The following is a 25,706-nucleotide window of genomic DNA, read 5'->3' as shown; positions in this document are numbered from 1 at the left end:
GTCGTAAAGAAAGCTTTTGGCACATTGGTCTTCAGAAATCAATGTATTGAATACAGAAGATGGGTTGTTATGTTGAAGTTGTATAAGATGTTGGTGAGGCATAATTTGGAGTATTGTGTGCAGATTTGGTCACCTACCTACAGGAAGGATGTAACAAGGTTGAAAGAATGCAGAGAAAATTTCCAAGGATGTTGCTGTGTCTGAAGGACCTGAGTTATAAGGAAAGATTGAATAGGTTAAGACTGTATTTCTTTAGAATGTAGGAGATTGAAAGGAGATTTGATAAGGTATACAAAATTATGAGGGGTATAGATAGGGTAAATACAAGCAGGCTTTTTCCACTGAGGTTGGGTGGGACTACAACCAGAGATCGCAGGTTAACGGAGAAAGCTGAGAAGTTCAAGGGGAACATGAGGGGAAGCTGCTTCACTCAGAGGGTCGTGAGAGTGTGGAACGAGCTGCCAGCACAAGTGGTGCATGCTAGCTCAATTTCAACGTTTAAGAGAAGTTTGGATAGGTACGTGGACGGTAAGGGTATGGAGGGCCATGGTTCTGGCATAGGTTGATAGAAGCAAGCAGTTCAAATGGTTTGGCATGGATTAGATGGGCTGAAGGGACTGTTTCTGTGCTGTACTTTTGGATGACACCATGACTCTTATTTTGGGTATTTGACCCTTGGCATGAGACATCATAGCCACCCAAAGGTCCCAGACCGCATTTCCTTTGTCATGCCCTTTAAGAATTTAGTCTGCTTTATTCCAGGTTTCTGATCGTCAATTAGCAGCACCAGGATTGCCCCTTTTTTTCTGTTGCACATATAAGCATCTTTGGATGAGATTGAATTGAGTTCCAAGTTGAATTCTCTTTCAACTATACATGAATACCCATGAGTAAAGCCAAGCGAAACAGCATTTTCCCAGAGCCAAGGAGCAAAACACAGTCTAGTATTCATATATAGCACAAGGCACACAGAGCATTTATAAGATAGCAGTAAACATACTATCACACAAAAACAAATATATATATTTAGCCCAAGTCCCTGAGTGACATGTCCTGTAAATTGATGGTGCATGGCTTTTATTGGCAAGAACAAGCGGTCCGCGGGCGAGTGTATGCATGCACACAATGTAGCTTGTCTTCCACAGAGCAAACACTGGAGGGTAGCACAGGAGGGGGCAGCCCCTAAACCAGCATGGGTGTCACACTAGGTCGCCTCCTACGACTGCTGCATCAAGCAAGCCTGCAACATGAGGCCTAGCCCTCGCCACAGCTGAGGCCACGTAGCTGCCCCCACTATCAGTCGCGCTAATAAACTGGTGAATCAGACTTGCAGTATTTCACATTGCCAGTGTCCGGAGAAAAATGTCCAAGGCAATCACTGGCTGTTAGTCTGCACACCGCCTTCGTGGACTGACTCCCAGCACCTTACTGTAGCAGGCAGCGACACAGTCCGCACCAAGTCCAGCTCTTCTACCAACGAGCAACTCAGTGAAGGGATAGATCTGCAGTTCTTAATGTCCAGCATTCTCTTGTGATTGTAAGAAAGATAAAATCATCTGTGGTCGGACCTGGAGAGGCCGCTGCATCCAAGTGGGTCACCATCTTTCTGGTGATACCCATATAAGGAAATAGTCTACTGATGCTATAAACAGAAGGGATTCTGCAGATGCTGGACATCCAGAGGGACACACCTTCCAGCTTATACCCTTCCCTTCCACCCCACCACCTTATTTTGGCTTCCAGTTCTGATGAAGGGTCTCCTCCCAAAACGTTGATTGTTTACTCCCCTCCATAGATACGGCCTGAACTGTTGAGTTCCGCCAGCATTCTTTTGTGTGACATGTCTCCTGATATTACTCTTGAAGCTTGCACATGAGGGATGCTGAGGGACGGTGTACCTGAGGGAGTAAGGCACCCAAGCAGTGGCATCCCACGTGCCTTCAGCATGCAGCTAGTGCAGAGTATAATCCCACTGAGGTAGCTGTGTGACTGCAAGCCGGTGTATAACTCGAGATTGATTGATGTTGTGGACAATGCAGACAAAATGCTGGAGAAACTCAGCAGGTCTGACTCTAAACTCTTGTTTTTAAAAGCATTGTATGGTTTATTCTTGTAGATATGCCTTATTTTTTTGGCGTGCGTGTGCGATATTGGCGGGACAGTGTCTTTTTCATGCCTTTACAAGGCACGGAGCAACAGAGAGACTGTGTGACACGCCACTCCTCACACAGACATTTGACAGTATTTTTCCCTTTTTTATTTTACGAGGTCGAGTTGCGATCTCGACACTCAACCCGGCACGGATGGAAAGCGTACTCGGGAGCGGCTCCAACTGGGTTTGAACCCAGGAACCTCTGTTCCAGAGTCCGGCGCTGATGTCATTGCGCCACCAGCCGGCCCCTGACACTACAACTCTTGGCGCAGAACATCGACTGTTTATTCCCCCCCCATAGATGCTGCCTGACCTGCTGAGTTTCTCCAGCGTTTTGTGTGTGTTGCTCAAGATTTTAGCATCAGCAGAATCTCTTGTGTCTTGGTGTTAGAGACTCTTAATTCTCTGTAACTGAAGAGGCAGGTGTCCCATGTGAACGAATAAACAAAATTCAACTAAGACTCTATCTCTCTGCTAGGTTTCTCCAAGGAGCAAAGTTGCCATTTCTGATGAAACCTGATTGTTAACCAAAACCATACTTCAAATAGGCGCAAGAATTTTTTGATTCTGCAGAGCTGGTGGCACATAAGAGTGTGGGAATGCAAACTTGGAGGAATCCTTGTTATTTTCCTCTTGAGATTGGTCCACCTCTTAGTAATGGTTCATTTTTTTCTAACCAAGAGATTTTGCAGACACTGGAAATATTGAGCAACACACACACACACACACTGCTGGAGGAACTCAGCAAGTCAGGTAGCTTTTATGGAGGGTGGATGAAACAATCGATATTTCAGGCTGAGACCTTCGTCAGGACTGGAAAGGAACAGGGCAGAAGCCGGAATAAAGATGGGAGGGGAAGAAGTACAAACTAGCAGCTGATAGGTGATACCATGCGAAGGGGGATGTGGGAAGGTGGGGAGAGGGGCTATGAAGTAAGAAGCTGGGAGGTGATAGGTGGAAGAGATAAAGAAAAAGGAATCTGATAGGAGAGGTCAGTGGACCATGGAAGAAGGAGGGGAAGCAAAGGTTGATGATGGACGGGTGAAGAGAAGAGAAGGGATAAAAATATTACCAGAAAGGGCATTGAGAGAAGGGGGAGGGGGCTGGAGAGATTACCAGGTGTTGGAGAAACCCGTGTTCATGTCATCCGGTTTTATCCCCCTCTAAAGATGCTGTCTGACTTGCTAAGTTCCTCCAGCCTTGTGTGTGTGCTGTTCATTTCTCCTCTCTCTCCTTTCCCCCATGAGATCGGTCCATAGCTCCACTGCCAAACCACCCTGATGCAAACAACATCTGTTGCCCAGTTTTCTTTTGCCACCTAATCCATGCCAAACCATGCTTTTCCAAATCTGTGCTAGCTGGCCAACCTCTTCCTGCCCCACCTGACCATCTGGCGAAGACTGAGAACAAATCCCAGGGAAGCACTCCAGCATTTAAGATTCAAGATTCAAAATGGTTTATTGACATTCTTCAGTACACGAGTGTAAAGGAGATCAAAATGATCGTTACTCCGGAACCAATGCTGCATAAAAAAGCCACTAAGCATAAAGAACACAATTAAAAAAAAATAAAAATCCACTGAATAACCCAATAAATATGAAGACAATCCTATAAAACACAAAGTACAAGAAAATGAGTGTGGCTGTATATACAGTCGGCCGTCTGTATCCGCGGGGGTTTGGTTCCAGGACCCCTCGCGGATACCAACTTTCACAGATGCTCAAGTCCCGTATATAAAACGGCATAGTATTTGCATATAACCTACGCACATCCTCCGGTATACTTTAAATCACCTCTACATTACTTATAATACCTAATACAATGTAAATAGTTGTTATACTGTATTGTTTAAAGAATAATGACAAGGAAAAAGAGTCTGTTCATGTTCAGTACAGACACAACCACCGTAGCTCTTCTGGGAACGCTGATGCTGCCTCGGCAATCACCAATGCTGGTTCTCCCGTGATCTTTAAGTTATTGAGGCTGTAGCGCTTTACATAGCTAGCCAGCCATCCCTTACTAGCCTTAAACTCCTTCCTCTTGTTCACAACACAAGTAGCAAATGAACGAGGCGAACAATGCTTAAACAACGAGAAATACTTTTAATCATCTCTAGATTACAGTACTTCACGCTCCTCCGGCTGGTGGCGTAGTGGCATCAGCGTCGGACTTCAGGACGAAAGGTCCCGAGTTCGAATCCAGCCGGCTCCCCTGCACACTTTCCATCTGTTCTGGGTTATGTGCTGAGTGATCTCTTTGGAAACTCACCCGGCAGAAGGCAATGGCAAACCACTGCTGTAACTTGCCTCGTACGCGGTTCCCCACTACGTCAGAGAGACGTGGAGGGAAACCACCCGCTAACCGGAGAAGCTCCGGATACGACGTATTCCTTTTTTCCTTAGCCTTTGAGGAATTGCTTTGACCACTTAATTGCCTTTTAGGAGCCATTTTTTCACAGAAACAAAGGGTGCACACAACACAAAGTAGCGACCGAACAAGACGCGAGGCGAACAATGCTCCAACAACGAGTGCTGGAGAGAGAACTTCCGTTTTTTTTTTCGATCCCGATCCGCAGTTGGTTGAATCCGCGGATACGGAGGGCCGACTGTACATAATATTAGCTTATATCATTCGTTTGTTATGTGCCATGTCGTATGAGGTGGGTGATCATGAACTTTCCATGACTAGGATTGTTCTTGGCAATTTTCTCTTAAGAAGTGGTTTGCGCCATTGCCGCCTTCTGGGCCGTGTCTTTACAAGACAGGTGACCTCAGCCATTATCCATACTCTTCAGAGATTCCCTGTGTGGACGGCGTCAGTGGTCACATAACCAGGATTTGTGATATGCACCAGCTGCTCATATAACTATCCACTAACTGCTCCCATGGCTTCATGTGACACTGATTGAGGGGGTAGGGGCGCAAAGCAGGTGCCACATCTTGTCCAAGGGTGACCTTGCAGGCTAGGGGAGGGTCGGAGCACCATAACACCTGTTGATAGATCTCCATCCAGCCACCCATATATATAGCTTATATACATAGACTAATTGTATGTACATAAGGTGACTCTGACAGGTAATGACAAGTGACTCTTAGTAAGAGGAACCCCTCTAGGTAGCAGCAAGGCTTATGAAAACACAGTGTAAGTATTGTAGCCGAACAGATGCTCCAGGATTCTATTGCAAAACATACTGGAAATTCAAAACCAGAAACAAAATGTTGGAGACACTCAGGGGGCCAGGCAGCAACTACAGAGAGAAAAACAAGGTCAATATTAAGGTCACAAACACTAGTTCAGAAATGGAGAAGTGAAAGAAAATCCAAGCAAGCATGCGGAGCAGGGGAAGTGGAGTGAATCGCTGTAATAGGGTACAGGCTAAAGTTGTCAAGGGAACAATACATAACTGGTAATATACACGAAATGCTGTGTTAACCTGATGAAGGATCTCAGCCTGAAAACAGGGACTGCTTATTCCCCTCCGTAGATGCTGACCGACTTGCTGAGTTCCTCCAGCATGTTGCATGTGTTGCTCAGGATTTCCGGCATCTGCAGAATCTCTTGTGTAAATGACAGCGTTGTTGCATCATTGGGGTTGCGTGGGGGGATTCTCAGGATTTTGATGCAGCGTTCGAGAGTGTGAGCCTGAATCAGGATGGCATGTGAGCAGGAAACTCCTGATTTCCCCATGGCTTTGCTGTGGTTGGCTTTTATTGGTTGCAAAGTTAACAAGACGAAGTGATACTGATACTCCCCTTGCTTAGCCATTGCAGTATAGCTCATAGTTTAGTGTAGAACCCTACACGGTGGCAGAAGGGTTGCACGATTAATCCGTTGGCCACTGGAGAAATGGTAGCTAGAGTCAGAAAAGACATGAGCTGCAGCCACATCTGTGGAGAGAATGGGGCAAAAATCATGAAGCAGTTACCTTAAGGTCAATATTAAGCCCTAAGAGTTCAGGAAACTCCCAGAGAAGATGAGGAGCTGTGCTTTAAGCTTACGTTGGGTGGTGTTGGATCATTGCAGGAGGATTAAGGTCTTGAGTGGAAGCTTGGCAGAGAATTCATGTGACAGACAATTGAATTACTGAATTGAATTGACTTTATTTCTTACATCCCAAAATCTTCATGTTACGTCTCCATTTAAATGTGCCATGTGCAATCATAGTAATTTATAATAATTAGAAAAGTCAATGTAATATAGAGTACACTCAAATCAGTGTGAGCTCATCAGTCTGATGGCCTGGTGGAAGAAACTGTCCCGGAGCCTGTTGGTCCTGGCTCAGAGTTACTCTTGCGGACTGAACAAGATTGTTTCTTACCCAACATTACCATCAGCAGATAGTTTGATTATCACATTGTTTATGGAAGCTTATTGTGCCAAATTTGGCCACCTGTGTTTCCTGCATTGAATCCATTGAGGTATTTTGAAATGTGAAAATCCTTCAGGTGACCAGAAAAGACTTGTGAATTGAACGGCCTAAATGCAAGTTGTCTTCTTTCCTTGTTGAGAGTTAATGCTAGAGTTCAGGGTGAGTTTTCAGAAGTTTGTTCTGTATTAGAAATCAGTCTTTTAGATATAAAACTACAGCGAGCTAAGGCAGCCAGCTCTTACTAGGAATGCTGATGCCCTACTGGCTTCCTGGGTTCAGTCTCACAGAGGAATAGAACTGCTTGTTTATTTAGACCAAGGGTTCCCAACCTGCGGTCCACGGGCCCTTTGCTTAATGACATTTAAAAAAGTTTGGGAATCTGTGATTTAGACCTTCCCTTTCTGATCAGTTCACACAAGTTGAGTTCCCATGTTGTCTTCACCCTGCACCAGATAAGCATCAATAAAGCAAAAGATTGTGTGTAGAAGTACCAGAGAATTGTATGTTTAATTCTGCCACATTAATTCTATAAAAAATAGTTCTGTAAGAAATTGAACTCATCAGTGACATAACAAGTCCCTGGAATTTTTCTGAATCAGTTTGTGTCGACTGAGTGAATCTTTGAGTATGCTGTGCAAACAGATTCCAAGTGAAATTATCTTTCTTCTCAGCTATGAAGACTAGTAAATCATCGTCCACTCACTCTGACTTCCCATGTAAGTATTCTTAAAGTGTAATCTCAAGGCAGTTTCTCCTTCTCTTCAGTACCATTTTGTTCACTAATCTTGTCTTGGTTATCGAATGCAAACATAATCTTAGTTCTCATTTTTATATTGATAAAGGCTATTGTTACCTGTATAGTGTAGTTTAGAAGCGGTGTGTTTCACAGATCAGCAGCAGCCTTAGGGATTCTCAGAAAATTATAAAGATGAGCTTTGTTTGTCACGTATACATTGAAAGGTACAGTGAAATGTGTTGTTTGCGTCAAATAAAATCAATGAGGATTGTGCTGGCCAGCCCGCGAATGTCGCCACACTTTGTGTGCCAAGATAGCATGCCCACGTGCCAACATACCGTGCCCTAACTGTACGTCTTTGGAATGTGGAAGGAAATCGGAGATTCACGCCTTACGGGGAGAATGTACAAACTCCTTGTAGACAGCAGCAGGAATTGTACCCCAGTCTAACAGCTGCCGCTGTTCGAGCATTGCAGTAACCGTGTCACCCTGTTCTTCTGTGATCATTCACAGAATGGAAACTTTTCCACTTCCCTGTGGCTCAAATTTGTACTGAGGAAATCATGTTATTAAACAGCTTCAGAGATCAAAAATTACAACATAGAAGCAAGGCCAGTCCTTTTCTCCCTTATTTAACATACTTCCCGTCCAATACATTTGTACTTCTCACCTCAGGTCCTCGATGGCATTTCTGTATTTAGTAATTAATTAATTTTACTTTTTTATTTTGAGGAGTGGTTGAAGTTGGGTACTACCTTGGGGTTTATTTCTGTTGAAGTCTGTTCACTCATTCATGGGCTGCTATCAGACCGGAGGGAGCTTGGGGTGCTCTTAAATGCAGGCAGCTCTGTGTCCATCTTTATTTATTTAATTATTGACATGCAGTGAGGAATCGGCCCTTCGAGTCACGTCACCCAGCAATCCCCTGATTTATTCCTAGCCTAATCATGGGACAGTTTATAGTGACCAGTCAACCTACCAACCATTACGTCTTTAGACTATGGGAGGAAACTGGGGCACCTAGAGGAAACCTACGCTGTCATGGGGAAAGCATACAGACTCCTTACAGGCAGTGGCGGGAATTGAACCCAGGTCACTGGTACTGTAAAGCCTCGTCCTAACCACTGCGCTATTGTGCCGCACCTTGAGGTGCAGTCGTGGCCTTCAGACCTTCTTTCTCTCCTCCAGCAAAGCACTGACACTTAGAGAGCACTGGAGGATTTACTCCGACACAATTCGCTCCATTGTTGGTCAGACTCTGCATATGGATCAGGAGCTCGAGAGTGAGTTGAGGTTGTTTCCCTTTGAACCCAACACACAAACCAGCTGCAGGAAGCAGTACGATATTTATCAGTGGAACCCCTGACTCTCCAGGTAAGTTCACTGATGCATGAGCCCACTCCACCTTTTCCCAGTCTTGGCCCACGTCCAGCCAAGGTCACAGCCTCAACGCATTGAAGCAAATAAGCGCAGTCCTTTATTTATGAATAGTTAGGCTCCAGGTTTTCACAGATGATGGAGATCACCTGACTCTAAATCCTGTTGCACCTTTCAGAAGGTTAGCTTTCATTTTATTTATTTCAGTTTTTATTTTACAGTACGGAACAGGCCCTTCTGGCCCGATGAACTGTGCTGCCTGACTCATCATGGGCCAATTTACAGTGACCGATTGACTTACTAACCGGTATGACTTTGGACTTTGTGAGGAAACCGGAGCACCCGGAGGAAACTCACATGTTCATGGGGAGAATGCACAGCCTCCTGACAGACAGCACCACAATTGAACTCTGAACTCTGAACTCCAGAATGCCCCGCCCCGAGCTGTAATAAGGTCGCTCACATTACTTACGTTGTAAAATTAGAGGAAATAGTTGTTAAAATTAATGTGTGACCCTCAGGTCAGGGTATTTATCTAGACGGTTTTAAAATTAGAACAAACTTTCTGGGTGGTGTTCCATTCAGAGAAACAGCGCAGTGACGGAGTCTTTCGGGCCAATGCTCAGTTACACTCATACGACCAATTAACCTACTAACCTGTACATCTTTGGAATGTAGGTAGAAACCGGAGCATCCGGAGGAATCCCACATGGTCACAGGGAGAACTTACAAGCTCCTTGCAGACAGTGGCAGGAATTGAACCCTGATTGCTGGCACAGGGAAGCGTTACACTGTTACGCTGCCCTGCGTAACTCTGTGATGGAATTCAAAGTTACAGTTTTACGTATACCTGGAGCTTAGCTATTCTTTAATCAGTTACTGCTTTTGCTTCCTTCAGTGCTAGCCAGTATGTGGTTCCGGGTTGAACTCACCACTTGCAGCTGAGGTGGTCAGGGAATTGAAATAACTAGCAGCTTTGTGAGTGATGTCTGCAAGCAGAGAATGGGCAAGTAATACTCGTTGTTCGTGTGTGGTCTCTGACTCTTACCTGCCTCTTGCACTGTAGCACATTCCAGCCACAAAACCTCGTCCTCTGGCCAGCCCGACTATCTCTGCAAGTGGATGGGTCTGCCGTATGTGGACTGCAGCTGGGAGGATGGCGCACTGATTTCCAGAAAGTTCCAGGCGTGCATTGATGCCTTCAATAACCGCCACAATTCCAAAACGATTCCTTCCAAAGACTGCAAGGTGATTGTCATTTGTGAAGGTACCATGTTTATGTTCAGTATAATCTTGTTATCTTCCCCTCAAAACGCTCAAAAATTGTTGGGATTATGGCCAAAGTTGTAAAAATACACAGTTATAAAGTCATAGAGTAAACCTGCATAGAAACCTACAGTTCAGTTGGTCCATGTGACTAAAATTCTTATCCATGTGACCAAAAATCCCATCTAAACTAGTCCTATTTGCCCGCCCATGTTTGGTCGGTAACCCTCTAAAGCAAGGCCTCCCAACCTGGATTCCATGGACCCCTCGGTTAATGGTGGGAGTCCATGGCATAAAAAAAGTTGGGAATCCTGATCTAAAACTTTCCTAACCATATGCCCATCCTAGTGTCTTTTCGTTGTTAACACTTGCCTCAGTCACTTCCTCTGGCAGCTCATTAAACATACTCATTAAACGCCCTTTGGGTGGAGAAAGTTGCTCCTTGGGTTCCTTATTGTTGAGGAATGCTGAAGCAGATGTTTTCGTTAATGTAATCACAAACAAGAGAAAATCTGCAGATGCTGGAAATCCGAGCGACACGAAATGCTGGAGGAGCTCAGCAGGCCAGGCATCGTCTATGGAAAAGAGTATAGTCGACGTTACAGGCTGAGACCCTTCATCAGTGAATTCAGCGTTGGCCTTTTAAAAGGATTGTGTGCCAGATATTTAGCCTTCGAGAGTAACAAGTTGTATCCTGTACAGCACCATCAAGTATGCCCTCCACACCATCTCCTTCTCCAATTCTGCAGCTGGGATCCCCACCCCATATCCATTGTAGTACGGCTCTGCTCCCTCTCCACTGCAGGCATGAAGTGATATCCAGCAGATCGAACCATTCTTGTAAAAGTTAGCATCACTCTTTTTTGTGAGGTCACTGACTTGAGAAGGATAGAGTTACGCATTTGATGGTTGAATATATATCTCTGTGGCATAGGTGTACTTGAGACACCGGATTTCATTGGCTGTCCAACCCTAGAGTCTCACCTTGATGTACTCAACGCACACAGTGCTTACTGGTGAGAGGTGCATTGGAAGGACCCCGTTCATCTCGACTTTAGAACAGGGCAGCACAAGAACAAGTCCTCTGGCCCACAATATTGTGCTGAACTTTAAATGCCTAATTAAACATCTACGCAATGCCCATATCCTTCCAGTCCCTGCACACTCATGTGGCTATCTAAGAGCTTCTTAAGTGCCTCTGTGATATTCAGGCTCCCACTAGTCTATGTCAAAAAAAAACCCTGCCCTGCACATTTCCTGTGAACCAACCTTAAATGCCTTAAATGCATGCTCTCTGGTATTAGAGATATTGATCCTGTATGAAGGATACCAGCTGTCTTCTCTTTCTGTGCCTCTCTAAACTTTATAAACTTCTAACAGTTGTTCCCCCCCACCCAAGCCTCCGTCACTCAAGAGAAAATAACCCAAGATTGACTGACCTCTCCTTATAGCACATGCCCTCTAATCCAGGCAGCATCCCAGTGAACCTCTTCTACACCTTCTCCAAAGCCTCCACATTCTTCCTATAAAGGGGCAACCAGAATTGAATTCCAACACTCTAGATGTGGCCTCACCAGAGTTTTATGAAGTTGCAACATAACTTTCTGACTCAAACTTAATGCCTTGACTATTAAGGTAAGCATGGCACACACACACGAGGAGCAGTTGGCCCTTTAGATGAATCTGTAGCAGAGATTCCCAAACTGACCACCCTGTTAATGGTCTGGGTCCATGGCATAAAAAGGATTGGGAACCCCTGATCTGTAGTATGTCGTGGACTATAATAGGACAGTGTCATACAGGCTGAATCACTGGCACCATTAGTACTTTACAAGTACTCCACGAGATTCAGCATGGAATAGGCCTTTCACACCCTTCAAGCCACACTGCCCAGTAAACCCTCGATTTAACCCTAACCTAATCACTGGACAATTGACAATGATCAGTTAACCTACCAACCGGTATGTCTTTGGATGTGGGTGAAAACCCATGTGGTCACAAGGAGAACGTACAAACTCTTTACAGACAGTGGCGAGAATTGAACCTGGGTTGCTGTAGAGCCTCTAGTATAGTTTTGTATATCGTCCCAAGGAAACAGAATGCCATTCGACCCATTGAATCTTATACTAACTCTCCAAACAGTCAGTTTTCTTCCCCACCACTTATTTACAGGGGGCTTTGCTAATTCACAGTCAGAGAAATAAAAGATACTCGATTCATCTTTTCCAGGTCTTGAAGCAGAGGCCGAGATTTGTTGCCATAAAGAAGCAGCCTACCTATATCGGCAGTGAGGGCTTGGAATTGAGGGATTACCAACTTGAGGGTCTGAATTGGCTCATTCACTCCTGGTGCAAGTATGTATTTGGATGCAATCTAAGAGTTGTGATTAATTTAATTTTTTTAAGAAATTTTCTTATACATAGGGCGTGCGTGTTGTAATTGTGGCCAGCATTGATTGGGCATCCTTACTTGCTTTTGAATTGATTGTCCAGTGAACATCAATAATTGATTGACTAGTTAACATCATTGCTTGTATTGAAAGTCACATTTGGATCAGTATAGGTAGGAGGCAGCAGGTGTCATACTAACCCAAACCAGAGGGATCCAGCTGTCGGGTGTATGCCCCAATAATGTTATTGTGCCGGGGTAGTTCAGTTCATTAGTACAGTTGCAAGAAAAAGTTTGTGAACAATTACCTGATTTTCTGCATTAATTACTCATAAAATGTGCTCTGATTTTCATCTTAAGTCATAATAATAAATACAATCTGCCTAAACTATCAACACACAAACAATTGTACTACTTCTTGTACAACATTTAAACAATTACAATCTAGATTCAAAAAAAGTATGTGAACCTCTGGGGTAATGCTTTCTACTAAAGCTATTTGGAATCAGCTGTCCCAGTCAATGAGATGAGATTGGAAGTGTGGTTTGTAGAGATACCCTGCCCTATAAAAAAGACACACAAAGTCAGGTTACTGACAGAGCCTGCTCTTCTCAATAAAGATTTGTTTATGGGCACTATGCCTCGATCAAAACAACTTTCAGAAGACCATGGAAGAAGAAGATGCATGAAAACTGGAAAAGGCTACAAAAGCATTTCTAAAGACCTGAGTGTTCATCAGTCCACAATAAGAGAAATTGTCTACAAATGGAGGAAATTCAGTACTGTTGCTACTTTCCCAAGGAGTGGGGGTCCTGCAAAGATCACACCAAGAGCACAACATGCAATGCTGAAGGAGGTGAAAAAGAACCCAAGGGTAACAGCAAAAGACCTGCAGAAATCTCTAGAACTTGCTAAAGTCTCTGCTGATATGTCCGCTGTAAGAATAACGCTGAACAAGAATGCTGTTCATGGAAGGATACCACAGAGGAAACTACTGCTGTCCAAAAAAAAACAATACTGCACCTCACAAGTTTGCAAAAGACCACCTGGATGTTCCTCAATGCTTCTAAGACAATGTTCTGTTTACAGATGAGACAAAAGTTGAACTGCTATGTTTGGAGGAAGAGGGGCACTGCACACCAACACCAAAATCTCATCCGAACTGTGAAGCATGGTGGAAGGAGCATCACGGTTTGGGTCTGCTTTGCTGCCTCAGGGCCTGGACAGCTGGCAATCATTGAGGGAGCAATTAATTCAAAATTGTATCGCGGCATTTTACAGGAGAATGTCAGAGTAGCAGTCCGTCACCTGAAGCTTAAAAGAAGTTGGATGATGCAACAAGACAATGATCTGAAACATAAGAGTAAATCAACAACAGAGTGATTTAAAAAGATGGAAATTTGTGTTTTGGAATGGTCAAGTCAGAGTCCAGACCTTAACCCAGTTGAGATTCTGTGGCATGACCTGAAGAGGGCTGTTCATGCAAGGTATCCCAGAAATATGGATGGACTGAAACAGTTATTGTATGGAGGAATGGTCTAAATTTTCTTGCCATTGTGCAAGTCTGATCAGCAGCTACAGGAGACATTCGGTGAAGGTTATTGCTACTAAAGGAGGTTCTACCAGTTATGAAATACAAGGGTTCACATACTTTTTCCAGCCTCGACTGTGAATGATTAAACCATGTGTTCAATGAAGATTTGAAAAGTACACTTTTTTGTGTGTTATTAGCTTAGGCAGATTGTGTTTGTCTATTATGTAACTTAGATGAAGATCAGACCACATTTTATGAGTAACGCAGAAAAGCAGGTAATTACAAAGGGTTCAAAAACTTTTTCTTGAATACATTTGTAATGGTAAGTTATTTGATGTTGCGGTGTTCGCAAGCTTAGCAGTAGCTTGTAGATGTTTCATGACCAGTCGAGATGACATCCTCTGTGTGCAGTTGTTGGTGTTTCTCTCTGGGAATGCTCGCGTTCATATAGCATGGTTCTCTTCTGAAAACTCTGTAAACAAACATATTGAAATAGATGCCATCCACAAACCTCTAAGAGCCAAAGAAATACAAGCCAATAGAATTCCAAGGTCCGCTGAGGGGGTAGCCAGTCAGGACTGAGGCAGGCGAACGGGGGCCTTTATAAGCACGAGCACTCCTAGAGAGAAACGACCAAGAACTGCGCATTGAGGATGTCACCTCGACTGGTGATGAAACATCTGCAAGCTAATTGCCAAGCTCGGCGAACACCGCAACATCAAACACCTCAACCCGAGCCTCCAATATTCACCATCATCCTAATAGTAAGTTATATGTCCACTATCATGCAAGTACCTTCTGCAGTTTGTTTCAAGAGCTTCACGTAAGCGATAGCACATTAGAATGGTGTGGAATTGGAAAATGTACTTCAAGTGTATCAAATAACTAAAAAGTGCACTGTACCCTTTGCAAGAGGTGTTAGTCTACAGTAGAAACCTTTCAGTAGAATTATATGGGGCCTTGGTGAGATTAGACCTGGAATATTGCATGCAAACCTACGCTACTTTCAACTTGCAAGAGGGAAGTGCAGTGACAATCCATGTTTGTCATGAGGTGAGATTCATCGGATTGGGCAATTCTCAGGAGATTGGATTTATAGTAGGTGATCTCTTTAGAATGTACAAAATTTATCATGGAATTGGGCAGGGTAGACATGTGGAGTCTTAACCAATAGTGTATTAATAAAGGGCTGATCATTCAGGACAGAGATGAGTTGAAACTTCACCGGAGGAGTGATGAATCTGAGGAATTCTGTACCCAAGAGGGCACTGGAGACCTGGTGGATGGACATATTGAAAGCAAATACCTTCGCAATATTAGAGGATTCATGGGTTTGAGATTAATGCCGGAAAATGCACTGTTAATAGATCAGCCATAGACTTCCTAAATGTCAGAGCGGGCACAAAGTACTGAATGGTTTCCAGCCTGGCCATATGTCCCTTATGGGTTTAATTGCACATGAATCCCATTCCTGATGTTTCCTTTTGGCACGAGGCTTGCCAGGGTGAGTGGGGTGTGACTGAGTGCCCATGCCTGTCCTATCAGTTCCCAACAGCTTGAGGGAAATATTAATGAACTGTGATGTCATTAGCAAACTCCCAGCCTTTCCATCCGTTGAGGGCAGGAACAGAGGATCAGACCTCATTAATCACTGCCAAAGTAAAATAGAGGAGGGAATTGGGTTGCAAATTGTTGAGTCTTCAAAACTTAAATATGAAAGAATATAACTAAAAACAGTCTGTGGTTAGATCTGGAAAATTCATATTGGTAATGGTTTACTATTACCACAAGTACCAAAATACAGAAAAAAAAAGGTTTGTCTTGCATACTGCTTTACAGATCAAATCACTACACAGTGCATTGAGGGAGAATAAGGTAAAACAATGACAATGCAGAATAAAGTGTAAAGGTTACCAAAAAAAGTGCAGTACAGGTAAAGGATAAAGTGTAAGATCATAACGAGATAGACTGTGAGGCCGAAGAGTCCATCATATTGTACAAGAGGACAGTTCAATAGTCTGGTAACCGTGGGAGAGAAACTATCCTTGAGCCTGTTGGTATATCTTGTCAGGCTTATGTATCTTCTGCCCAGTGGGAGAGGGGAGAAGAGAACTTCTTGGTGGGTGTGGTCTTTAATTATGCTGGCTGCGTTACGAGAAGTACAGACAGAGTCCGTAGAGGGGAGGCTGGTTGCTCTGACGTGCTGAGCTGTGTCCACAACTCTCTGCAGTTCTTTGCGGTCACGGGCAGAGCAGTTGCCGTACCAAGCCTTTATGCATCCAGACAAAGTTGGTGTTGCATGTTTAGTTCCAATCACACCTTCCTTTTGGTCAGTAAGTCTTTTTTTGACAGCTTTTTTTTTCTTTCTCCATTCCCTCAGGGGCAACAGTGTGATCCTGGCCGATGAAATGGGTCTGGGTAAAACTATCCAGACCATCTCCTTCCTCTCAAACTTATTCAACCAGCACATGCTGTACGGCCCCTTCCTGCTGGTTGTCCCATTGTCTACCCTCACTTCCTGGCAGAGAGAGTTCGAAATCTGGGAGCCCAACATGAATGTGGTTGTCTACATTGGCGATGTCATGAGTCGCAATACGGTCAGTGTGACTGACGCCTTGCTTGCAAACACTTGGCCAAGATCGCGGAGTTTGAAATTACATCAGTTGCGGGAAATGCACTGCAGGTTAATCAGCATCTGATAAACTGGATAATGCCTGGGCAGTACTGGATGGAAATGTGACTAGTACTTCACCTTTAGATCCTCAGGCTCAGTCACTTGCAAAGCTTCCGCTCTGCTGTTTTTGTAGACTTTGCCCACTGAGGTGTGACTCCACATTATTAATGTACCTGCCAATGTTACTTTTCTGTAGTTTAAAGCTGGGTTGTGATTCACGGGGCTTAATGTGTTCCTGGTAATAATGGGCTGTGCCCTTTCACTATACTACCCAGGTGATATTTTAAACCAGGTTGTTTTTATTTAAAGATGCCCCGATGAAACGCTATTTTGCCGTCTTCAAAAATGCTTCAGAGTTTTAATTTTTCAAACTAGTGCAAAAAAATGTGTTAGGTGCTTAGCTCCACAGTCACTGTTTTTTTCCACAGTTCAATTAGCTTTTGAATATATTTCTTTCATTCAGTAAGTCCATTCATTGTTGGTATTTTCTTCCATCGTGTGCCCAGTTGTACCTATGATCCCCCTGATGGAAAACAATCCAACTCCTTCCTCAGAGAGTTGGCTGTTTTATTTTGTGTGTTTACTTCAGAGATTGAGAGTTAGTAATTGACATTTGAAAATGTCAGCATCTGAGAAAGCCAGTTTTGCCTTTCTGTCCCCGCACTTTGAGACCCGCTGCATTGTTTTCAACCAAAAACACTAGGGATCAGGCAACAGACCTGAGCCAGGTTTTCCATAGCTCAGTTTCCTGCTCGCTTAATCAGTTGAGTGAGCAGGGGACTGAAGTTGCACTCTCTCTGGGTGGCAACACAGTCTGAGCCATCCTCACCTTGCCTGCAGATTGTATGCTCTGTGTGCTTACTAACACGGTCGGTGGTCACACTTGCAAAAGACCATAACCGTGAGGTTGTTAGTATAAGTCACTGGGTGACTGTCAAAGCATCTAATGCTGTGCTAATACCAGAGGTGACTGGAGAAAGGTTTAGGGAAGATGTCAGGGGTAGTTTTTTACACAGGCAGTGGTAAGTGGCTGGAATGCATTGCTGGGGGTGGGGGTTGAGGCAGATAATCAGGGACATTTAAGAGACTCTTGATAGACTCATAGATAAAAGAAAAAAGGAGGGTTATGGACTATGTAGGAGGGGAGGGTTTGATTCGTTGTGGAGTAACTTAAAAGGTCATGGGCCAATGGGGATGTACTATGCTGTTCTGTTCTACGTTAACGGCATGCTTAGAGCTAATTAAATCTTTCTGTCCCTTAGATCCGAGAATATGATTGGATACACCCTCAGACTAAACGATTGAAGTTTAATGTTCTGATAACAACATACGAGATCTTGCTGAAGGATAAGGTAATAAAACTTCAGGCTCTGACTGATAACTTAGACAATAGTGCTGGGTCTGGGATATGGCCACTCTGGCACTGGGGATGCATGAAGTATTCCTTCCACCCTGGCCTTTGGTCACTGCCATCCTGACCTGGACACTGCAACAGGGACCTTACCAGTTCCTCAGGCAGTTCACTGAGATAATAGCTGACGCCATGTACTAACATCTGCTTCAGACTTCAGTGAGCATGAACCTCCCAGTCTCAGACTTAAAAGCTAGTCGTTGCCCCAGCATTTTCAGAACAGTGAAGCAGCTTCTCAAGATCCAGTGACCCAGCTTCAATCCTAACCCCTGGCGCTGTCTGCATGAAGCTTGCATGTGCTCCCTGTAATTATCTGGTTTCCTCCCACATACCAAAGTTGAGGGTTGGTGGGTTAGTTAATTGGCCATCTGCAAATTGCCCCTGATGTGTAAGTGAGTGGTAAAAATCTGGGGGAGTTTGAGGGGGAAAATAAAATGGGGTTAGTGTAAATGGGCTAGTATGGACCCAATGGGCCAAAGGGTCCATTTTCACGTTGTGACATACATTTTCTAACTTTACTTCTTAAAGACGTGGCCATATTGTCTTCCCTAATTCACAGCTCCCCGCAAGTAGAAATGCTTAACTCTCTTCAATATCATGAAAACTTCCATCGGTCCCACTTACCCTGGCTCAGTAGGAAAGCTGCCAGATCACTAGGGGAGCAAGTGTTTTGCACCAGTTTCTTAGGGGTGTGTACTCTTCCACTGGAATTTAATTTCAGTGCTGGGAATGTCCAGAATATAAGGCAATGTTTGGACAAGTTGAAGTGTGATTGGACATACATGGGGGAAACAATCACTTTTTCTGATCTTTGCCTTTCTCTCGTGCTGTGGAGGTAGTTAGGCATCTGTTCATGTGTACATTTTGTATGAAGGGGCCCACTTGTGAATCAGAATCAGGTTTATTATCACTGACAGATTGCGAAATTTGTTTTAAGGTTTTAAAAAAATTACTAGAAGTTACAAAAATATGAACAAACAGTGCGAAAGCAGAATAATGAGATAGTGTCCATTAGTTCATGGACCGATCAGAAATTTGATAGCAAACGGGAAGAAGCTATTCCAGAAACATTGTCTGTGTTATTCAGATAGTCATAGAAAGGTATGGCACAAGCAAGCCCTTCAGCCCATCTAGTCTGTGTTGAGCCATTTAAACTGTCTTCTACTATTGACCACAGTCGTCCATACCCCCTACCATCCATTTACCTATCCTAATTTTTCTTTAAATGTTGAAATCAAGCTTGCATGCACCACTTGCTCTGGCAGCTGGTTCTACACTCTCACGACCCTCTGAGTGAACAATTTTCCCCTTATGTTCCCCTTAAAATTTTCGCCTTTCACCCCTAACCCGTGAACTCCGGTTGTTGTCCCACCCAGCCTTAGTGGAAAAAGACTGCTTGCATTAATCCTGTCTGTACCCCTCATAATTTTATATACCTCTTGTCAAATCTCCTCTCAATCTTCTACGTTCCAAGCAATAAAGTCCTAATCTGTTTAATCTTTCCTTATAACTCAGGTCCTCCAGACCCGGCAACATCCTTGTAAATTTTCTCTGCACTTTTTCAACCTTATTTACATCTTCCCTGTAGGTAGATGACCAAAACTGTCCACAATACTCCAATACAAATATAACACATCCAGATTTTTTTTTCTAAAAGGTGAGCAACTAATAGGTTCAACATGAAAGTGAACACTCAGCAGATCTTGGTCCCAGATCTAAAATGTGAACTGTTTCTCTCTCTGGAGATGTGGCCTGACCTGCTTAGAGCATTTTGTTTCATGGATATGTTCACAGTTGTAATAAGGATAACTGTAAACTACACGACGAAGGGTCTGGGCCCGAAACGTTGACTACCTCTTCTTATAGATGCTGCCTGGCCTGCTGCGTTCCACCAGCAATTTTTATGTGTGTTAACTGTAAACTACTCCCTTTGCTTTTTGATACTGTGTAACCCCATCAAGCATTTCAGATGTAGCAGCATTCCTCAGAGCCAGCCCTTCACTGTATTGGGAATGCGAGTGTCTCTTCGCAGACCTGTGGCCAGTTTTATTACCAGCAGTCAGCCCGTTCTGGTTTGTGTAAGGGTGTGAAGTGTTTGTCCCTAATGCAGTATAAAAATAAACACTCAGTGGCCACTACAGGTACCTCCTGTACTTAGTAAAGTGGCCACTGAGTGTATGTTCCTGGTCTCTTGCTGCTGTAGCCCATCCACTTCAAGGTTTGAAGTGTTGTCCATTCAGGGATGCTCTTCTGCACACCACTGTTGTAACGTGTGGTTATTTGAGTTACTGTCACCTTCCTGTCAGCTTGAATCAGTCTGGCCGTTCTTCTCTGACCTCCTCTCATTAACAAGGCATTTTCACCCACACACTCACTGGATTATTTTTGTCTTTTGCACCATTGTCCATAAACTCTGCAGACTGTTGTGCGTGAAAATCCCAGATCAGCTGCTTCTGAGATACTCAAAGCACCCTGTCTGAAACCAACAATCATTTCACAGTCAAAGTCACTTAGATCACATTCTGATGTTTGGTCTGAACTACTGAACCTCTCAGCCATGTCTGCATGCTTTTATGCATTGAGCTGTTGCTACTTGATCAACTGATTAGATATTTGCACCAATGAGCAAGTGTGCATATAAAGTGGCCATTGAGTGTGTAAGACCATAAGACATCGGAGCAGAATTTGGGCAATCAGCCCAGCGAGTCTGCTCCACCATTCCATCAGGGCTGATTTATTGTCCCTTTCAATCCTATTCTTCTGCCTTCTCCCCATAACCTCTGACGCCTTTACTAATCAAGAACCTATATTCAAGCCTCAGCTGTAAATATATCCAATGACTTGGCTGCCACAGCAGTGAATTCCCCGATTTACCACCTTCTGACTGAAGAAGTGCCTCCTCATCTCTGTATAAGGAAAGTAAAATAGAAATCTGATAGGAAGCCCATGGTGACTTTGAATTCTTTGGGGAGGTCACTGTGCTGAAAGGTCTGTCGGTGATCATTACTAATACTCTTTTCTTCCCTGTTAGACTGTTCTGGGCAATATAAACTGGGCTTTCCTGGGAGTTGATGAAGCTCATCGACTGAAGAACGACGACTCCCTCCTGTACCGGACCCTGATTGACTTCCGCTCCAACCATCGGCTGCTGATAACGGGGACACCACTGCAGAACTCGCTGAAGGAGCTCTGGTCGCTGCTGCACTTCATCATGCCGGAAAAGTAGGCCCCTCCCCTGTCTTGCTCCCTTGTGAGCAATCGAGCGTGGCTTGGTGTTAAGGAGGGGCTTTGTCAACTCCCTGATCAGTCTGATGGGGTTCAGAACCACTGTGGGACTTCTTGCTCAAGTGGCCCCCTTTAGCTACCTAATGAGGGGCATTTGGCTTCCCAGTTCTGACCCTATATGTCCCAGTGATAGCAGTCAGGAGTGGGAGCTCTTATCCACCTACTCTTGACTTTTGTCCTAAATGGCTGTGTATGTACAATAAAGAATCTTCTGTGTATCCATGGAAAGTATAGCAGAGCTGTAGACTGAGCAGCGGATGGGAATGAGTTGTGTCCTCCTTGATGTATTTGTTTCATGGCACTTCCTGCACTTGTGTATCTTTAACAAAGTAGGCACAAGGGTGCTGTGTCTGTTGGTTCTCTTCCAAGTCCCCCTTTATCCTGACCCAATAAGACAGGCTGTCCCCATTTTCTGTAAAGTCTTCGGCTGAGAACCGTCAGTGAGTTAGTTTCTGTCCGTTAGAAACATCCCTTTTCTCTGGCCTCCCACATCTATCACTCCACATACTGTAGCTGTTATCCTTCCAATTCATGCTACCCATGTCCATAATCAAATGAATAGCTATGTGTGCAGTCTCCAGTTATCCCTGAAACATTATCATTACTGTTGTGTATGCGAGGAGCAAGAATGATACCGGAGTAGGAGGATTAAACTATTTACTCAGTTAAGTTAGCCACAGTACAGCTGAACTACTTATAGTGCAGGAGCGACAAACCAGGCCCGCCGAGACGAAAAACGTGCACACTTGAAAGCCTGCGCAAAAAAGGGCCTTTTGCATATAGGAGACCCATTCGATTCACCGTGCGATCAAAGTGGCATTTGCTCTTGTCGCATTCAATCCACTATGGTTCAATTACTATCTTAAAAAGTACTTTAAAGATTACATGGGAGAATTTGGTTATACATAGATTTCCATCATCCCGGGCATCTAGGGAGCTCCTATATATTTTTCCTGACTCATCACTGTGTTAAAGTTCTTGAATTTTATCTTCAGTTTTGTTGTGGTAAATAACTTCAAGAGGAGGTCTGTAGTAGTCCATGAGGGAAACTCATCACCACTACCTCAAAGGCAGTTGAGGACAGTCAGTAAAAAGTGAGCAAAACCCTCATTCCATGGAAAAATAAATAGAACCAGAAGTTTTCTTAATTTTGGTATTCATTAAGTGCTGCTCCAATGGAGGTGCTGTTAGTCACTTCTCGTTCTCGATGTGTTGACAAGGTTCAAAGAACTTGGCTGATATCTGGTTATATGTTCTTCCAGGTTTGATTCTTGGGAAGACTTTGAAGAAGAGCATGGCAAAGGGCGGGAGAACGGTTTCCAGAGCCTCCACAGGGTCCTAGAGCCCTTCCTGTTACGCAGAGTGAAGAAGGACGTTGAGAAATCTCTGCCTGCCAAAGTTGAGCAGATTCTCCGGGTGGAGATGTCAGCCTCACAGAAGCAGTATTATAAGTAAGTTCCTCAGCCGCTGTATTTTGTCGTCTAGACTAGCTTTGACAGCTGAAGAGGGCACAGGCTCTGTGCATTATCTTAACAGTTTCTTCTCCTATGCCTCATTTAATGAATTAAACCAAGAGTTGTATTGCATAGAAATAGGCTCTTTGGCCCGTCCAGTGTGTGTTGCCTTTGACAAAAGAGTCAAAAACTAGGCGGCTGTCAAAAGCACCGAGAGAGATAAAAAGATTAGCGTGTGTAAAAGCTTCTGCCAAGTGGATGTACTGCTGGAATGGAACTGGTTCAATGAGTACCTGAAAGGAAAGAAAATCTTAAAATCTACAAATGCTAGGAATCAGAAAATGCTGGAAACACTCAGCAGCTCAGCCAGCAACAGTGGAAAGAAAAACAAGTAGCGCTTTGTGTCTGAGACGCTTTGTCGGGCTTGAAGAGTCAACTGTTTCTCCAGAAATGCTGCCTGACCTGCTGAGGGTCTGCAGCACTTTCGGATTGCATTTCTGAAACAAAAGATTCGTTTGGCTCACTTTTAAGGACTTTTCATCTCATGTTGTTAATATTTATTGTTTTTTCCCATTATTATTGTTTCTTGATTAATAGGTTAAAGGTGAAAGGTGATGTTTAAGGGGAACATGAGGGGAACTTCTTCACTCAGAGGGTTGTGATAGTGTGGAATGAGCTGCCAGTGCAAGTGGTGCATGTGAGCTCAATTTCAACGTTTAAGAGAAGTTTGGATAGACACATGGATGGTAGGGGTATGGAGGACTATGGTGCTGGTGCAGGTCAATGGGAGTAGGCAGTTTAAATGATTTCAACATGGACTAGATGGGCGATGGTTATTATTCTGTGGATTTATCAAGTACGTATGTAAGGAAATTAATCTCAGGGTTGTATATGGTGACATAAGTGTACTTGGATAAAATTTACTTTGAAATTTGAGAGACTAGGCTTGTCGGTTTAGTTGGTTTAGTCTTGCTTAAAGAGGGAATACCATGGATGGGCTGAATGGCCTTTATCTGTGCAGTAACCTTTCTGCAATTCTGTTAAGATACTGGTGGCCCGGCAGTCAGTCTGTCACCCAAGTGGACATTCCTCTGGTCTGAGCATTAACAACAGGGAGAGATCTCTCTGCAAACTATTGAACACCGAAAGGCCTCACTAAAGTGTGTGCCTCCATCAGTATAAGAGTCTGGGATTTGAGGGAACAGTCTCAAAATAAATAAACCTTTAAAGCTGAGGTGAGGAGAAATTTCTATAGCCAAGGAGTGTTGAATCTGTGGAATTCATTGCCACAGAAGGCTGTAGGGGCCAAGTATTGGGTCATTGTGATTAGGTGGTGTCTTGATTGGTAAAGGAGTTAAGGGTTATGGGAAGGAGTTTAAAAGAAATTAGAATGAAGTTAAATATCACCATTGTATATTTCACGGCATATGCCAGGAAATCTGTTGTTATGCGGTAGCAGTACTTTGAAATACACAGTCATAAAAACTATAAATGACAATAAGATGTATTTATAAATGAATTAAATAAGTAATGCAAAAAGAAAGAGAAAAAAATAGGAAGGGTTTATGGGTTCATTATTCATTCGGAAATCTGATGGCCGAGGGGAAGAAGCTATTCCTGAATCGTTGAGTGTGAGCCTTCAGGCTCCTGTACCTCTTCCTTGATTGCAGCAATGAGAAGAAGACATGTCTGGTTGATGGGGACCCTTAATGATGAATGCCACCTTTCTGAGGCATCTCCTTGTGCAGGTGTCTAGATGCTGGGGAGGCTAATGCCCGTGATTGAGCTAGCTGAGCTTAGAGCTTACAGCTTTCGGCAGCTTTTCCCGATTATTTTTCACTCACGGCACATCATTGTATATTCAGTGTAACCTGCATTGTAGCCAGCCCCTGTCCCTTTAGCAAAGAATCGACGTATTAGACTTCAGAGAAGGTAGATTATAGACTCGGTTTGTTAATTTGAGAACTTACAATAGACTTTGTCTTTGAGCTGTGTCTTGAATTGGGATGAGGTACAGACTGGATTCAAGGGAACAAGCAACTTAAGGGAGGCTGACAAAGGTCACCCAACATCTGACTGCAGTGATTACACATGATGCATGGCGTTGCAGTGTGGTAAATAGGTGGAGTGTCTTGCAGAGGAGTTAATGGAGGTGTTTCTTTTCTGAAGTAGGGTTAGGCTGGGAGAAGTGGTGGTTGTTTTTTCTGCGCGGGTATCAGTATTGGTTTATATAATTTATACATGCAGTCAGATACAGCGAGAGCTTGTCTGTTCATACTGTTCGTATGGATCAAATCATTACACAGTACGTTGGGGTAAATAATGCATGAAAAAAGTGTAACAGAATGTACAGTGTAGGTAAATAGTAAGGTGCAAGATCATAACGAAGTAGATTGTGAGGTTAAGAGTTCATTTTAGCATACAAGGGAACTATTTTAATAGTTTTTCTCTGGAGTAGAAGCTGGTCTTTAAGCATGGAAGAACAAGGACGAGTTAATGATTGGTTGCAAACTCAATCATGTGTGCATGTGGAGCATCAAATAACCTTTCTGTAATGGTTTTGTAGAATTAAGAAAAAAATTGTGACAGGTTCAGCCAGTCATTTTCATGTCAGTAGGAAAAAAACTGATCTCACCTTCCAGTGCAAGGCGATAACCACAGCTTTAGAAATACACGTCCAAGTTATTTTTAAGTGGGGTGAGGGTTTCCACTCTACCACAGTTCACAGGTGGTGAGTACCAAACCCTTTTTGCCCTTCCAAATGGAAAATCTTAAACTCAGATGCATTTAATCCTTGTACCAATTACATGGAATTTTTAAATCACTGTTATTGAGCACTCCTGTACAGCAACAGGTCCTTTAGTCCATCTAGTCTGTTCCTAGCTAATATACTGCCTAGTCCCCTCGACCCCCACCCAGATCACAGTCCTTCATACCCCTCCCTTCCATATAATTATCCAAATTTCTCTTAAGTGTGGAAGTCGAGCCCACATCCAACTCGTCTTCTGGCAGCTTGTTCCTTTCACCACCCTTTGAGTGAAGAAGTTACCCCCTCAGGTT

General features: G+C 43.7%; 1 protein-coding gene across 6 annotated transcripts in view; it reads left to right on the top strand.

Moving 5' to 3' along the window:
• chd2 (chromodomain helicase DNA binding protein 2) overlaps positions 1-25,706 on the top strand; it is a 132,250-nt gene that overhangs the window by 53,700 nt on the left and 52,844 nt on the right. For 4 of the 6 annotated variants that reach the window (XM_063066115.1, XM_063066111.1, XM_063066112.1 and 1 more), the window contains 7 exons: positions 7,193-7,237; positions 9,701-9,882; positions 12,130-12,254; positions 16,203-16,419; positions 17,759-17,848; positions 20,939-21,129; positions 22,455-22,643. In XM_063066115.1, the coding sequence (XP_062922185.1) occupies positions 7,193-7,237; positions 9,701-9,882; positions 12,130-12,254; positions 16,203-16,419; positions 17,759-17,848; positions 20,939-21,129; positions 22,455-22,643 (1,039 nt within the window). The remainder of the gene's footprint in view (positions 1-7,192; positions 7,238-9,700; positions 9,883-12,129; positions 12,255-16,202; positions 16,420-17,758; positions 17,849-20,938; positions 21,130-22,454; positions 22,644-25,706) is intronic. The other 2 variants (XM_063066114.1, XM_063066113.1) reach the window with 1 other exon arrangement.

Source organism: Mobula hypostoma, chromosome 13 (genome assembly GCF_963921235.1).
Source record: "Mobula hypostoma chromosome 13, sMobHyp1.1, whole genome shotgun sequence".
In the NCBI taxonomy this organism is placed as follows: domain Eukaryota; kingdom Metazoa; phylum Chordata; class Chondrichthyes; order Myliobatiformes; family Myliobatidae; genus Mobula; species Mobula hypostoma.
This window is presented reverse-complemented; position numbering and strand designations above follow the sequence as displayed.